The 13,913-nt window shown below is 38.5% G+C and overlaps 1 protein-coding gene across 1 annotated transcript in view; it reads left to right on the forward strand.

Annotated features, from left to right (window-relative positions):
- Positions 1-12,460, forward strand: part of MRPL22 (mitochondrial ribosomal protein L22) — a 40,063-nt gene extending 27,603 nt beyond the window's left edge. Inside the window, exons 6-8 of the mRNA XM_049874185.1 lie at positions 6,080-6,149; positions 11,976-12,255; positions 12,354-12,460. Coding sequence (XP_049730142.1) covers positions 6,080-6,149; positions 11,976-12,187 — 282 coding nt within the window. The 3' untranslated portion in view covers positions 12,188-12,255; positions 12,354-12,460. The remainder of the gene's footprint in view (positions 1-6,079; positions 6,150-11,975; positions 12,256-12,353) is intronic.
- The last annotated feature ends 1,453 nt before the right edge of the window (positions 12,461-13,913 follow it).

Below are 13,913 nucleotides of genomic sequence, written 5' to 3' on the forward strand. Positions count from 1 at the left end.
TCTGTGTATACGATCATGTCATCTGCAAATAGGGATACTTACTAATTTGGTTGCCCTTTATTTTTTTTTCTTGCCTTATTGCTCTGGCTAGGACCTCCAGCACAATGTTGAATAAGAGTGGTGGTAAGGGGCATCCTTGTCTGATTCCTGTTCTCGAGGGGAATGTTTTCAGACTCTTTCCATTTAGGATGATTTTGGCTGTTGGCTTTGTATAAATACCCTTTATTATGTTGAGGAATTTCCTTTCTATTCCTATTTTGCTGAGAGTTTTTATCACGAATGGGTGTTGGACTTTGTCAAATGCCTTTTCTGCATCAAATGATAAGATCACTCAATTGATAAGAGTCTTATCTTTTGTTTTATTTATGTGATAGATTACATTGATTGTTTTTCTAATGTTGAAACATCCCTGCATACTTGGTATGAATCCCACTTGGTCATGGCGAAGTATTTTTTGATATGTTGTTGAATTCTATTGTCTAGAATTTTGTTGAGGATTTTTGCATCTGTGTTCATGAAGGATATTGGTCTGTAGTTTCTTTTTTTGTAGTTTCTGTACCTGGTTTTGGTATCAGGATTATGCTGGCTTCATAGAATGAGTTTGGGAGTATTCCATCCTTTTCAATGCCTGAAGTACCTTTAGTAGTTGTGGTGTTAACTCTTCTCTGAAAGTTTGACAGAATTCTCCAGTGAAGCCAGGGCTTTTTATGTTGGGAGTTTTTTAATTACCTTTTCAATCTTTTTTATTGTTTTAAGTTTATTTAATTGTTCTACTTCTGTTTGTGTTAGTTTAGATAGGTAGTGTGTTTCTAGAGATTTGTTCATTTCCTCTAGGTTTTCAAATTTGCTGTGGTGCAATTTTTCATAGTATTTCTGTTATGATTCTTTTAATTTCGGTTGAGTCTGTTGTGATATTGCCCATCTCATTTCTTATTCAGGTTACTTGCTTCTTTTCCTGTTTTTCTTTTGTCAGTCTGCGTCTGCCCAGTGGTTTTATCAATTTTATTGATCTTTTCAAAGAATCAGCTTTTGGTGTTGTTAACTCTTTCAATTGTTTTTCTATTCTCTATTTCATTTATTTCTGCTCTAATTTTTATTTCCTTTCTTTTGGTGCCTGTGGGCTTTTTTTGCTCTTCTCTATTTGTTTGAGTTGTAGGGTTAATGTGTTCTTTCTTCTTTTGAACATGTGCATTTATTGCTATAAATTGACCTCTGAGCACTGCTTTTGTTGTGTCCCAAAGGTTCTGGTAGGATGTGTTTTCATTCTTATTTGATTCTGTGAATTTCTTTAATCCGTCCTTGATTTTTTCTGTAACCCAGTAGTTTTTGAGCAAAGTGTTGTTCAGTTTCCATGTATTTGAATTTTTTTCCTTGCTTTTTCTGTTACTGATTTCTACTTTTATGGCATTATGGTTAGAAAAGATGCTTTGTACTAATTCAAAGTTTTGGATTCTGTTAAGTCTTGCTCTGTGACCTAATATGTGGTCTATTCTGGAGAATGTTCCATGTGCATTGGAAAAGAAAATATACTTAACTGCTGTTGGGTGGAGTGTTCTGTATATGTCTTTGGTTGATTGTGGCATTTAGATCTTTCATGTCTTTATTGGGCTTCCTTCTGGATGTTCTGTCCTTCACCAAAAGTGGTTTTGAAGTCTCCTACTATTATCGTCGCGCTGTCTGTTTTTCTTTTCAATGCTGTTAGAGTTTGCTTTATATATTTTGGAACCTGTCGTTGGGTGTGTAAATATTTATTGTGGTTATATCCTCCTGCTGTATTGACCCTTTAATCATTATATAGTGTCCCTCCTTATCCTTTGTAGTAGATTTTACTTTATAGTCTATTTTGTCAGAGATTAATATTGCCACTCCTGCACTTTTTTGATTGTTGTTTGCTTGATATATTTTTTGCATCCTTTGAGTTTTAGTTTGTGTCTTTGAGTCTAAGGTATGTCTCTTGTAGGCAGCATATAGACGGATCGTGTTTTTTAATCCATTCTGCCACTCTGAGTCTCTTTACTGGTGCATTTAGCCCATTTACATTCAGCGTAATTACTGATAGATGTGAGTTTAGTGCTGTCATTTTTACATAGTTTTTTGTGTTGTTGACAGTTTCTTTGTTCCACTTAATTTTCTGTGCTGAGTCATTTTTCTTTATGTATTTTCATTTTTTCATTGTTAATTTTGTATTTGCTGAGTCACTATGTCTTTTTTTAAATTTTGATGTGTAGAATTGTTAAGTTTCCTTTGTGGTTACCTTAATATTTACCTCTATTTTTCTAACTTTAAACCAGTCTTTTATTTCTTGATATTGCCTTGACTTCCTCACCATATGAAAGCTGTATGGCTACATGATTTAGTCCCTTTTTTTTGTTTTAATGTTGTCATCGTTTACATATTGATATCTGTTTCCCTATTTTCAGTATTTTAGCTTTGATTTATTTTTGTAACTTACCCATCTGGGTTGATATCTGGTTGTTCTGTCCTGTGTTCTAGTCTTTGGTTGTTATCTGATGTTATTGATTTTCTAACTGGAGGACTCCCTTTAATATTTCTTGTAATTTTCATTTGGTTTTTACAGATTTCCTTAACTTCTGTTTATCTGGAAATACCCTAATTTCGCCATCATATTTGAGAGACAGTTTTGCTGGATATAAAAGTCTTGGCTGGCAATTTTTTTCCTTCAAGGTTTTATATATGTTATCCCATTGCTTTCTTGCCTGCATGGTTTCTGCTGAGTAGTCAGAACTTAGTCTTATTTACTCTCCTTTGTAGATGACTTTTTGTTTATCCCTAGCAACTCCTAAAATTCCCTCTTTATCTTTGGTTTTGGCAAAGTTGATTATAATATGTCTTGGTAACTTTCTTTTGGGACCTATTCTGTGTGGGGTTTGATTAGATTCTTGGATAGGTATCTTGCCTTTCACAATATCAGGGAAGTTTTCTGCCAGCAAATCTTCAACAATTCTCTTTGTGTTTTCTGTTATCCCCCCTGTTCTAGTACTTCAGTCACTTGCAGGTTATTCTTCTTGATAGCGTCCCACATAGTTCTTAGGGTTTTGTCATTAAAAAAAAATCTTTTATTTGATTTTTCCTCAAATAAGTTGGTGTGAAGTGCTTTATCTTCAATCTCATTAATTCTGACTTCCGTTGCCTCAGTTCTGCTTCTGTGACTTTCTATTGAGTTGTCTAATTCTGAAATTTTATTGTTAATTGTTTGAATTTCTGTTTGCTGTCTCTCTGTGGATTCTAGCAGCCTGTTAAATTTGTCATTCTGCTCTTATTAAAAAAAAACAAAACTAAACTAGTTGCCGTTGAGTCGATTCTGACTCATAGTGACCCTATATATACAAAAACAAATATATATAAAAAATAAAAAATAAAAAAATTTTTTTTTTTTAAATATATATAAAAATTAAAAAAAATAGGTTTCCTAAATTCCTCTGTTGCTTTGTCTCTGTGTTCCTTGGCTTGGTCTGCATTTTGTCTGATCTTGTTCCTGATCTCTTGAAGAGCTCTGTATATTAATCTTTTGAATTCTACCTCTGGTAATTCCAAGAGTTTATCTTCCCCCAGGAGGTTTCTTGGCTCTTTGTTCTGGTCAGTTGCTGAAGCCATCATGGTCTGCCTCTTTTTATGATTTGATATTGACTGTTGTCTCTGAGCCATCAATAAGTTATTATATTTATTTATTGTATGTTTGCTTACTGTGTCCTAGCTTCTTGTTTTGATAGGCCCTAATAGGCTCATCTTGTGAGCTACTTTGATTATTGGTGTCTTTGAAGCTCTCATGTCCTGTCACCAGGTGGTTAGAGCTGTTACTAGGTATGTGAGCCCAGGAGTGTGTTTACGTTTCTTGTGTGGGTTCAGCTCAGGTGTCCAGGTCGTCAGTCACCGAGTATGTGGTGCAGGCCCTCATCTATAGTCCTAGACAAGCAGAGCTACATAAAGGTGATTGGAGTAGGCACAGTTAATCTAGCTACAGTATGGGTTTATGAGCTAAGCAAAGTAGGGGGCTGATGGCTGCCCCTGAGTGCCTGGGTGGAAGGCATATCCCTGTTCCCTAGAGCATGTAGGTGGGTGGGTTTTGCAGCCAGACTTTGGGCACCCAGTGCTGTTTGCTGTAAGGACTGAGAAGCACCACTTATTCTCAAACCTCTGTCATGGGTGGCTAGGTGGAGTGAGTGGAGCTACCAGTCCTCAGACCCCTGATATGGGTAGTTGAAAATAGGCTTCGGGTATATACCCTGTTGTACTATGCTAATGAGGGCTTATGCTGTTGAAACGGGCCCACACAGGTCTAGGCAGGGGTGAAAGGCATTCAAAGTCTGTGCACCCTTTATGCCTGTGCCTAGGCAAAGGGGCTTTGCCTGCCCTGAGTTCCCAGCTCAGAGGAGCTTGCAGATTATTTTTTCCTGTTCGTAAATTTTTTCCCTCTCCAAAGCCGGAAGAACAGCTTGGGACCTGCAAAGGGACTCATTTCCAGCCCAGGGGGCACAGCAATCACTAAAGCCGGACCGGGACTGGAACAGAGCCAGGAGTGGGTGGGTAAATGGGAGTGAGGTACCTCCCGGGATGGGGAAGGGTTTTTTTGATCCTGCCCAGTACATTAGACACTTGCACTTAACTTTCGCAGAATCACCGCCATTTCTCCTTGGTTTCGGAGGCTTGAGTGGCATCTCTGCTGCTCAGTTTCTCCCAGTGTGGAAAAAATGTCCAGAGCACTACTGCTTGCATTAGCCTATGAGTGCTGGCTGATCCAGCTTTCAGGGCACCGGCTAGGTCAGGTCGGGCAAATCCTCGCTGTTTCTGAATTGTCTCTCCCTCCCCTGTTGCTCAGTACTACTCCTCAACTTTGTCTTTGATGCTCAGGGCTCCTAGATTGTCATATATAACCAGTTCATTTGTTGTTTCAGGTCCTTGTTGTAAGAGGGATCACAGGAAGCATCTGAGTGTTCTGTCATTTTGGCCATGCCTCCCCTTTTTTTTTTTTTAAGTCAGTTTCACAAATGGGAGTTTGTGATTTTATAACTAGTTTTATGGAAAGAGCACTGGGCCGAGATGCAGGAGAGCTGGAGTCTAGTTCTTTCTCTGATATTCCTGTCATGACTGTGGACAAGACTCTTACCTGTCTGGTTCTACTTTTCTCATCGGTAAACAAAGGTGACATTGGATTCGATGATCTCTAAAGACCCTTCCAGCTCTAAGTGCAGCTAATTCCCTAGGCAGAAATGTGCCAAGGTGGGTGTCTGACCATTCTGGGCATGCAGGTATTCTTGTTTCGAAAAGCTGTGTTGACTATTGCCCCTTACCTTCTGGGAGATCAGCATTATTTTCTTTATCTTCAGTTAATTCTCACCTAAAGTCAGTTCTTAACTTTCCATTTAGTAGTTGAATAGTTGAGATTGATGGCATTGTAATGCCTTACTTTTACTGTATTCGATTAGATTCAAAATGCATTTACTAAGTATCTATTGTGAACCTAGTCTTGTACTTTAAAGATAAAAAGGTTTTTTTTTTATCTTTAAAGAATGAAAGATCTTCTGTTATGACAGCAATTGTCCTCCTTTAAAAAGTGTATTCTGGGAGAAGTTAACTTAATTTAAAACATCTATAGTTAAAATTTAATAATAACTCCTTAGAAGAAATTCTCATATATGATTTTGTCTACTTGTCTGTTGCTCTAATGGTTACTTTGGATACAAAGTTTAAGAATTCTCAACTAAGATTTAGCCCTTGAGCTCCTTCAACTTTTTGACAAGTCTCCAACTCAAAGCCGTAATGTTAGTTAGCAAGGGTACTGTTTACAGTTGCTGCTGTCTCCTCCCTTATAGGTTACATGTTCCATTTATGTGGAATGGATGATGTTCCCTGCACTTGTAACTCTTGTCTGAGGAAGGCAAGCTCACTATATCCCTTCTCCTTAGTACTGTTACCATCTGGTATTCCCTTTTTAAAATTGACTAAAATGGAAGCATGTGATTAGTAGTCATATTACAGAGATAAGAACAAGAAATGAGAAATTTAATTCCATTTTAGTTCAAGGTCAGCCATATGAACGCCTTTCTTTTCCTTGTTTAAGGTTCTCTTAGAAGCACAAGATATGGCAGTGAGAGACCATAATGTGGAATTCAGATCCAATTTATATATAGGTAAGATTTTTAATATGTTTAGCACTGGAAAACATCTTCCATTAATGATGCCCAGTTCTTTATCTAGCAACAGTCTCTGATACTTCATTACTCAGGACTGGATTTGCCAGTGAAAATTGCTGGTCATGGCTTATTCTTCAGCCATCAGCATCTGTTATAAATGGTAATAACCGTATTGCTTTCTTCTTACCTGTTCTGTCATAGAACTGAAATCATGAAACCTATCACCAGTAATTATTAAATAATGGATAGCAAGACTGGTACATCGAGTGGTCCGTCCTTTAATCATAATAAAACTAAGAAAAAGCGTAACTTTCTTAGCTGATTTTTTTAATGAATTTTTTTTGTCAACTGGAAGGAGGTAAATAAAAGATCAGAGGTGGGCTTAAAAGGAATATTTATAATGTGCCAAGCCAGGTACCTAATCCATAAGGTGTCCTATAATTTAACCTTCCAATTATCTGAATGGAAAATCTGCTGACTTGTAAAAGCCAAGGGGCCTTGGAAGGCTCAGGTGACCCAGATGTGTTTGTTCCCCTTTATTATTACGTCCTGAAGCATTATCTCTGGCATTATATACTTGTTCCACATCAAATAAAATCAATGTAAGTGAAAATGCTTTGGGAAGCACGAAGCACTATACAAATGTAAGGTTGTTTTTTGCAGCATACCTTCACGTAGCTCTTTTCCTAGAAGCAGGTCAGCGTTTATTACAGAGCTCTTTGCCCCCTCCCAAGACCACAGTGAAGTGGAGCAGTAGCTGGAATTATTGTTTTCTCCTCACTTCAACAGCAATTACTCCTAACCTCAGCAGTTTTGTAATCAAACAAAGATGTTGATGTCGAAACAAAATTTTCTCAGTCTGCCAAACCCATGTGTAAGAAAGACTGTTTTATCTAAAAACATTTAAGGTCAAGATAGGGGAAATTGCTATTCGCCAAATGCGGGGGAAAAGGCTGAATCATTATAGTGGAAATTCTTTGTGTTTTACAATTTCTCAACAGAGCAAAAAAAAAAAAATCATCTGAATTCCACTTTGTCTTATAACCTCTGCCCTAATGGGAGTATTTTTTCTGGTTAAGTTAAAATCTTACCTCAGCTCACCTAGAATTGATGCTGGCAACCACACCTACTTCTGCGATTCACCTTAGTTATGATTTTCAATTGAAATATTTTAAAACTGAATCTTGTATAACTAATTATATTCTGATATATGCATAGATGCAGAGGGAAATAAAAATGGTAACTTAAAAGATGCAGGGCCACAGTAGTTAATCATAAGCATTTTCTCCTGGGAGCAGCATGAATAAATAATGCTGGAGAGGGCCCAGAATCATCAGAAGAGATGAGATGGATGAGGAGCAAAACCGTTCGCATAAAACCTCTTGGTGACCTTTCTTGCTCTATGACTCTAAATCTGAATCAAATTTAATTAATTTTATCTAATTGCATAGGAATATAGGCTTCTTAGCTGATAGACACCACTTTGTAATGGAATTCAGATTGAAACATGGTTTTTCTTTAAATCCTTTTCAGTAACTGTCTTTAAATCCTTTTTAACTGTAGTAAATAAAGATACCTCTGGCTTAATCCTGCCTTAAAGGAAGAAACAAAGTCCGTTGTTGCCATTAAAGCAAAAATAAACCTAGCCAGTCCTATACGATTGGACCTTCAATCCAGGGTTCTCCTTATGCACGTTTCTGCCAAAGTATCTGTGCTCCACCTACATTTCCTTTTCGTCTAATCCTGTGTAAAAATTACTGTGCTAAAGTAGGGCTGATAAGTTTGGATTTGGCTTATGATTTAAAAAAAAAAAACTTCTCATTCATTAAGTATTTTGCTGCTTAATTCCACTTGGGGTCGCCATGAGTGGGAATCGACTACATGGCAGCTAACAACAGCAGCAATTCCATAATGAACAGAAAAGAGACAGGTACCCTGAGGAAAATGAAATATCATGACATGTAGCACATTTTATCCGTGTATTTGCCAGACTTCCCTAATAAAAATCATCTGAGGTATTTATTAAAAATACATATTCCCAGGCCCACCACAGACCTATGGATCTGAAACCCCAGGGGAGAGGTCCGGGAAGCTATTTGTTTTATAAGTACCCTAAAAAAAAAAAAAATTTTTTTTTTTTAATGATTCTTATCCAGGGAATGTAGAAACTGGTTTCTCTCAATTGTTTTTTTGGGAGAAGGCCTAGACACTTCATTCCATCGACTTCTATTAGAGTTTTGGAAGAGCGTTGGCTCATATTTTGGTTCAGCAATAGCTCTTCCCGTCCGCTGCGGTAAGTGAAGGCGTTTTAAGGGAAGTGCTTTTTGGTAGCATATGTTCTTATTATATGGTAGTTCTTCAAATGCCTGTCATGAGTCTAAAGCTAATACCTGGTGTTGCATGACCACAGATTTAGAAAGTTCATTTCCTTTTCAAACTTATCATGATGACTGATGACAGTATGAACAGGCCTTAACAAGTGGACAAGGAATAATAAAACGTCACTGCTTAGTGATTCATGGCATCTAAAGCGATTCAGTTTAGGGAAAGTGATCAACTGACTTTGTAAATCACTCTTCTGAGCTAAGAGTGATGAAGGCGGGGTGGCTTCTAATGTTAAAATTTCAAAATTAGCATGTACCCAAGTACCAGTAAGAAATATTGATATTTTTAAATACATGGTACCTGTTGGGCATAATCTTTAGAAGAGCGTCAGGTGGTTCACATTTTTGAGATGTCTTAATGTTTTCTTTCTTTGATTCACTAAGTATCTGAGTTTTCTTTCTTTGATTCACTAAGTATCTGAGTACCTACAGTGTTCATACTACTCACATTCAATTAGGCAATGGTGTATCTTTTATTGGAATTTAAAACATCTAGCACATGTCATTTTGTTCTTTTACAGTAGTAGTACTTTGAAAGAATACATAAATTGTTCTGAGTTGGAACAAAACTGTGTATACCACTAATATTATATTACTTGGAAAACATTGAAACTTATTTCAAAATTTGAGCAAATTTACCAGAGACCTCTGTATTGAAAAAATGGTATTAATTAGAGAGGATGTATTTCAAAATCATTTCTGTGTCCTCGTGGAGCATGAACTTTTGAGACAATACAAAAGGAGTATCAATTTGGTTGAGGAGGTGACTTATATAGATGATACATGAACACTTATACAAGATAGCATATGATTTGGGACCAAAAAAGAGCAGAACAGATAAATGGCATTGGTGGAGTAGAGAAGAGGTCATTATGGACTAGAACAGTCGTGGAGATTTTCTAGAAAATTTTGATTGTTAAGGATAGGCTTTTGGGGATCTGGGTGCATGTCCAGGAAGAGAGATTTACAAAGTAGGATAACCACATAAGCAAAGGCACATGGGTTGGAATGAGCAGTGACTGTGGTACAATGAGTAGAATCATGCGACGGAAGTAGGGGGTTGACCTAGAGTAGATAAAATTAGAATGGTAGATTAGGCCTAGATTCCAGAGGGCTGAACACGGTAGGCTTGTGGCATTTGGTTCCAACTATGTTAATAAGCCACAGGAAATTTTTGGGCAAGAGATTTATGTTTTTAATGCAGTGCTTTAGTCTATTAACTATATGCAGTAGCTTTGTAGGGCCTCTGGGGTAAGGCCTCTAAAGGTGACAGGGCAAACAGAAAGGCTCCTTGATCTTGGTCACCGCTGTCTTCTTGGAGATCAGGTTAGAGCCTGGCATCCAGTGGGAGCTCAGAAATATTTGTTGAGTGAATGAATGCCCAGCTTTGGATCTCACCCCTGCTTTTAGGGGAACAGATCCATATGACAGTGTTTTATATATTAAGCTTCCATGTATATCATTTTAATTTCAGTGGTTCCACTAGCAAAAGCAGTTTGAAACCCTAGCAAGCAGAATTAGAGGAGAAGAGATCAGAAACCAGTTTGGATGCTATACTATGAGTCCTCATTTCATTCAGAGCTCAGGGTGGCTGTGTTGTCTATTCTCATTGTAGTATATTAAAGAATCCTGGTGTTTCTGAAGAATTAATGTATTTGTCTTGACACAAAGAAATAATGGTACTGTGTGCCATAAGATAGGCAGATGATGGGATCATGATTGGTAGTTAATAGGTATTGAGCTTCTCCTTTTATGTAGATCTCTGTAATTTGTGCTTTGGGAGATGGAAGGAAAGTGGTAGTTAACCTAGACCCTGATAGGATTGACCATTATGTTTTGTTAGGTTATATAGTATTGCACAGTGTGCTGATTTTGATACTTCTTTCATTAGAGTAGTGTTCTTATCCTCAGAGTATTTGGAAATTAGTGCTCAAGTTGGGGAGAGTAGCAGCATTGTGTTTGTAAAATGCTTTTTAGAAGTCTTCCACTCTTCCCAAGATCACTGGTCATATTTGTAGCTTTCCTCCTGACTCGTTGATCCTGGGAACCTGGTGATACCTCATTATAAAGTGATTTGTGTAATGCCACTTTCTCTTTGGGAATTCTTAAATGTATTTCTTTAGTGCCCAGTAGATGAAGTTGATATGGCAGTAACTCTTTTCTTATCTCACTGAGACCCTAAGCAGTTTTCTTGATCACTTCCATTCTAGCTTCCTCTGTGGCAAAGTTAGGATGCATCTGCTGAAACCCACTTCATGAGGAGATTGTAGTTAGGGGGCTGTCAGGAGCGTACTTTGATCCAGTCTTTGTTATTTATAAAGTTATGTCACAATACGAGTATGAGAATGGTGGATGTTGAAATGGATGGATGTGATATGTATTCAGTAAACGTTGTCTTTTTAAAAGACCCATTAAATTGACTAAAAAAGTAACTGATTAAGTTGAGGAAGTAGTAGAAGGTGGCTACTACTTTGATTTATTATCAGAACAGGTGAGCAGGTGCACAGATTTCTTATGTATTATATAAAACGTTTCTTTAAATTTTACAAGGTCAGACTTTGATGTACAGAATGGGAGAGTGGAGATGGGGGGCCATTGTGTTGCAGGGCTTTCTAAAACTGGCTGTGAATCAGAGTTAGTGAGTGGGAGGGGGTGGCATTGCTTCCTAGAATGCAACTTCTAAGACCCCACCCCAAATCTACTAAATTAGACCCTCCAGAGGTGCGACCTCATCATCTGCATTTTAAATGTGTCCCCTAGGTTATTTTGACATACCAAGGACAAGCATTTGGATACTGTTTGGTTCCAGTGGCTTCTCATGACAGAATAAAATCAAAATTCCTTACTTTGGCTGACAGGGCCCCATGTAATCTTGCCCTCTGCCTTCTCCTCTGATCCCTTTCCCTTGTTTGTACCACTCTTCTTGCTTCCTGAAACAAGCCAAGTGCATTCCCACCATCGGGCCTTTGCACTTGCTGTTCCCTCTGCCTGGAATACCCCGCCCGCAGATATTTGAATGGATAATTCATTCTGGTCTTACATCAGATGTCTCTTTCTCAGTGATGCCTCTTGACACCCTCTAAGCTGAAAATATCACCCCTCAGTCTCTGTCACTTCACTCATTTTATTCATAGCACTAATCACCACCTGAAATTGTCATTTGTATTTGCTACCTCTCTCCTCTAGAATGTAAACCTCATAGACGCAGGGGCCTTGCAGCCTTGTTCACTCTCACCTCTCCAACATCTAGAATAGTGCCTGGCCCTTAATAAGTGCTCAGGAGATACTTATTTTTGAGACACGTCTGATCTAACCAACCAACGAGCTCATATAATTATAGAATCCGGTTGAGAAAATGGCAGAAATCGCTCAGCTGATGAAGTTGTAGTCTTGCGAATAGCAGTAATGTCCTATAATTCTCTCTTCCTTCCCTGTCTAGCTGAATCCACCTCAGGGAGAGGCCAGTGTCTGAAACGCATCCGCTACCATGGCAGAGGTCGTTGTGGGATCATGGAGAAGGTTTATTGCCATTATTTTGTGAAGCTGGTGGAAGGACCCCCACCTCCACCTGAGGCACCAAAGACAGCAGTTGCTCTCGCCAAAGAATATATTCAGGAGCTTCGCAACCGGACCATCATTCACGCGCTGTGATGAAGGAATTCTGATTCCAAAGTGTATTTATTTTTGCTGTTCATTTCCTAAAAGCAAAAAGATTAAAGGCAAATCCTTTTTTGTGATGTGTCATTTATTTATTGGAACCACCACTCCAAGTGGCTGATGAACCAGTTTCAACTCATTGTGACCCCATGTCTTTCAGAGCAGAACTGCCCTCCTTGGGGTTTCCATCGCTGTGAACTATTGAAAGCAGATCGCCAGGACTTTCTTCTGAGCACCTCTGGGTGGGTTTGAACTGCCAACCTTTTGGTTAGTAGTCCAGCTCTTTTCAAGCTTGTCCTTATTTCACTTGATTCTTTCTGGGGGCAGGGGTAGAGTGTGGAGGTGAGCGTAGCAGCACATGGTTTCATTGCAGTGTAGGAGGGCATTCTGTGGTTCTGTTCTTCCTTCCCTGTGGGCACAGGTCAGTGAGTGAGGAATTGTGTTATCTTTTACTGCTTTAGCAGTAACTTGAAATTATAGGAGTTTATTCCATTTTATTACATATATTAATCTCAAACTCCACAAACCCTTTCACTTTGAAAGTTTTCTTCTAGTTAAGTAGCGATTGTTTTCATTTCTCCTTCCTACATGCTTTCTCTTGCTCAGATATCTTATTTAGAATTGATTCATTTTTCAGGGTGAAATCAATTACCAGTTATCGAGAGAAGACTTAAACCAGTCTCAGCATTGCATTATAAAATAAGGCAGTAGGTGGCGCTCATCTACCTCTTGTTAGCAGAAAATTGTCAGCATCATATTAGGATGTTCAATACTACCTGGCTGTCACTGATACACGTTTCCATTGGCAAGAAGCATTCCTTCTCCACAGTCCCTAGCACAATGGTTCTAAATTTTTGTATTCATAAGAGAAACCTGGGGTGCTTGGCTGTTAAGAATATGTACTTCTGAGACCCACTGCAGAGATTCTGATTCACTAGATCTTGGCAAGGGCTATGGGAAGAATTCCAGAAATCTGCATTTTAAGCAGGAACTTCTAGGTGATTCTGTTATAGGTGGCCATACTTTGAGAACACTCCTCTAGTACAATGAAGAACGTGGCTTTAGTGTCATGTTTTAAGATGGCATTAAAAGTAGCGACTATTTACCGGGATCTCGTTATTTGCCAAGCTCTCTGTTAGTATTTTACATAGCTCTTCACAACATCCTGCAAAGTGGGTATTGTTTTGCCACTTTACAAGGAAGAAATCAAAGCACACAGATTCAAGTAACTCAGGTTCTCACTGTGTGTAAATATTGGAGCTATGATTTAAACTGGGTTTCTGAAGCACTTGGTTCTGCATAACTAATGACTGTACAGATGGGTTCCATGCCTCTCTAGTTAACCTAACAAGTAGGTAAAAAGGCAGTAGGGCTCAGTGGCATGGGCCAAGGTTTAGGACAGTTTCATTTTGGGTCCTAAGCTGTTGTAGCATAGAGTAATGAAAATAACACTGGAGTGGTAAAACGTAGCCTCTCTTCTACTCCCTGTGTGCTCGTTAACCAGAAAGAAGACTCTGGGGACTCAGGTCTCCTTTCCCCCTTGGCCTCCATTTCATTCATCTGTGAAGTAAGAGGCTTAATGCTCTCTGTAGACCACCTTCTTCAGAATTACCTAAAAAAGTTATTAAAAATGCAGATTCCCGGGCCCAGTTCAGTGGTGTCACTAGAGTTGGTGTCACCCAGTGCGGTAATTCATGGTGTCACGACCCCCCCCACGGAT

The sequence above is a fragment of the Elephas maximus genome, chromosome 2 (assembly GCF_024166365.1).
Source record: "Elephas maximus indicus isolate mEleMax1 chromosome 2, mEleMax1 primary haplotype, whole genome shotgun sequence".
NCBI classification, from domain to species: domain Eukaryota; kingdom Metazoa; phylum Chordata; class Mammalia; order Proboscidea; family Elephantidae; genus Elephas; species Elephas maximus.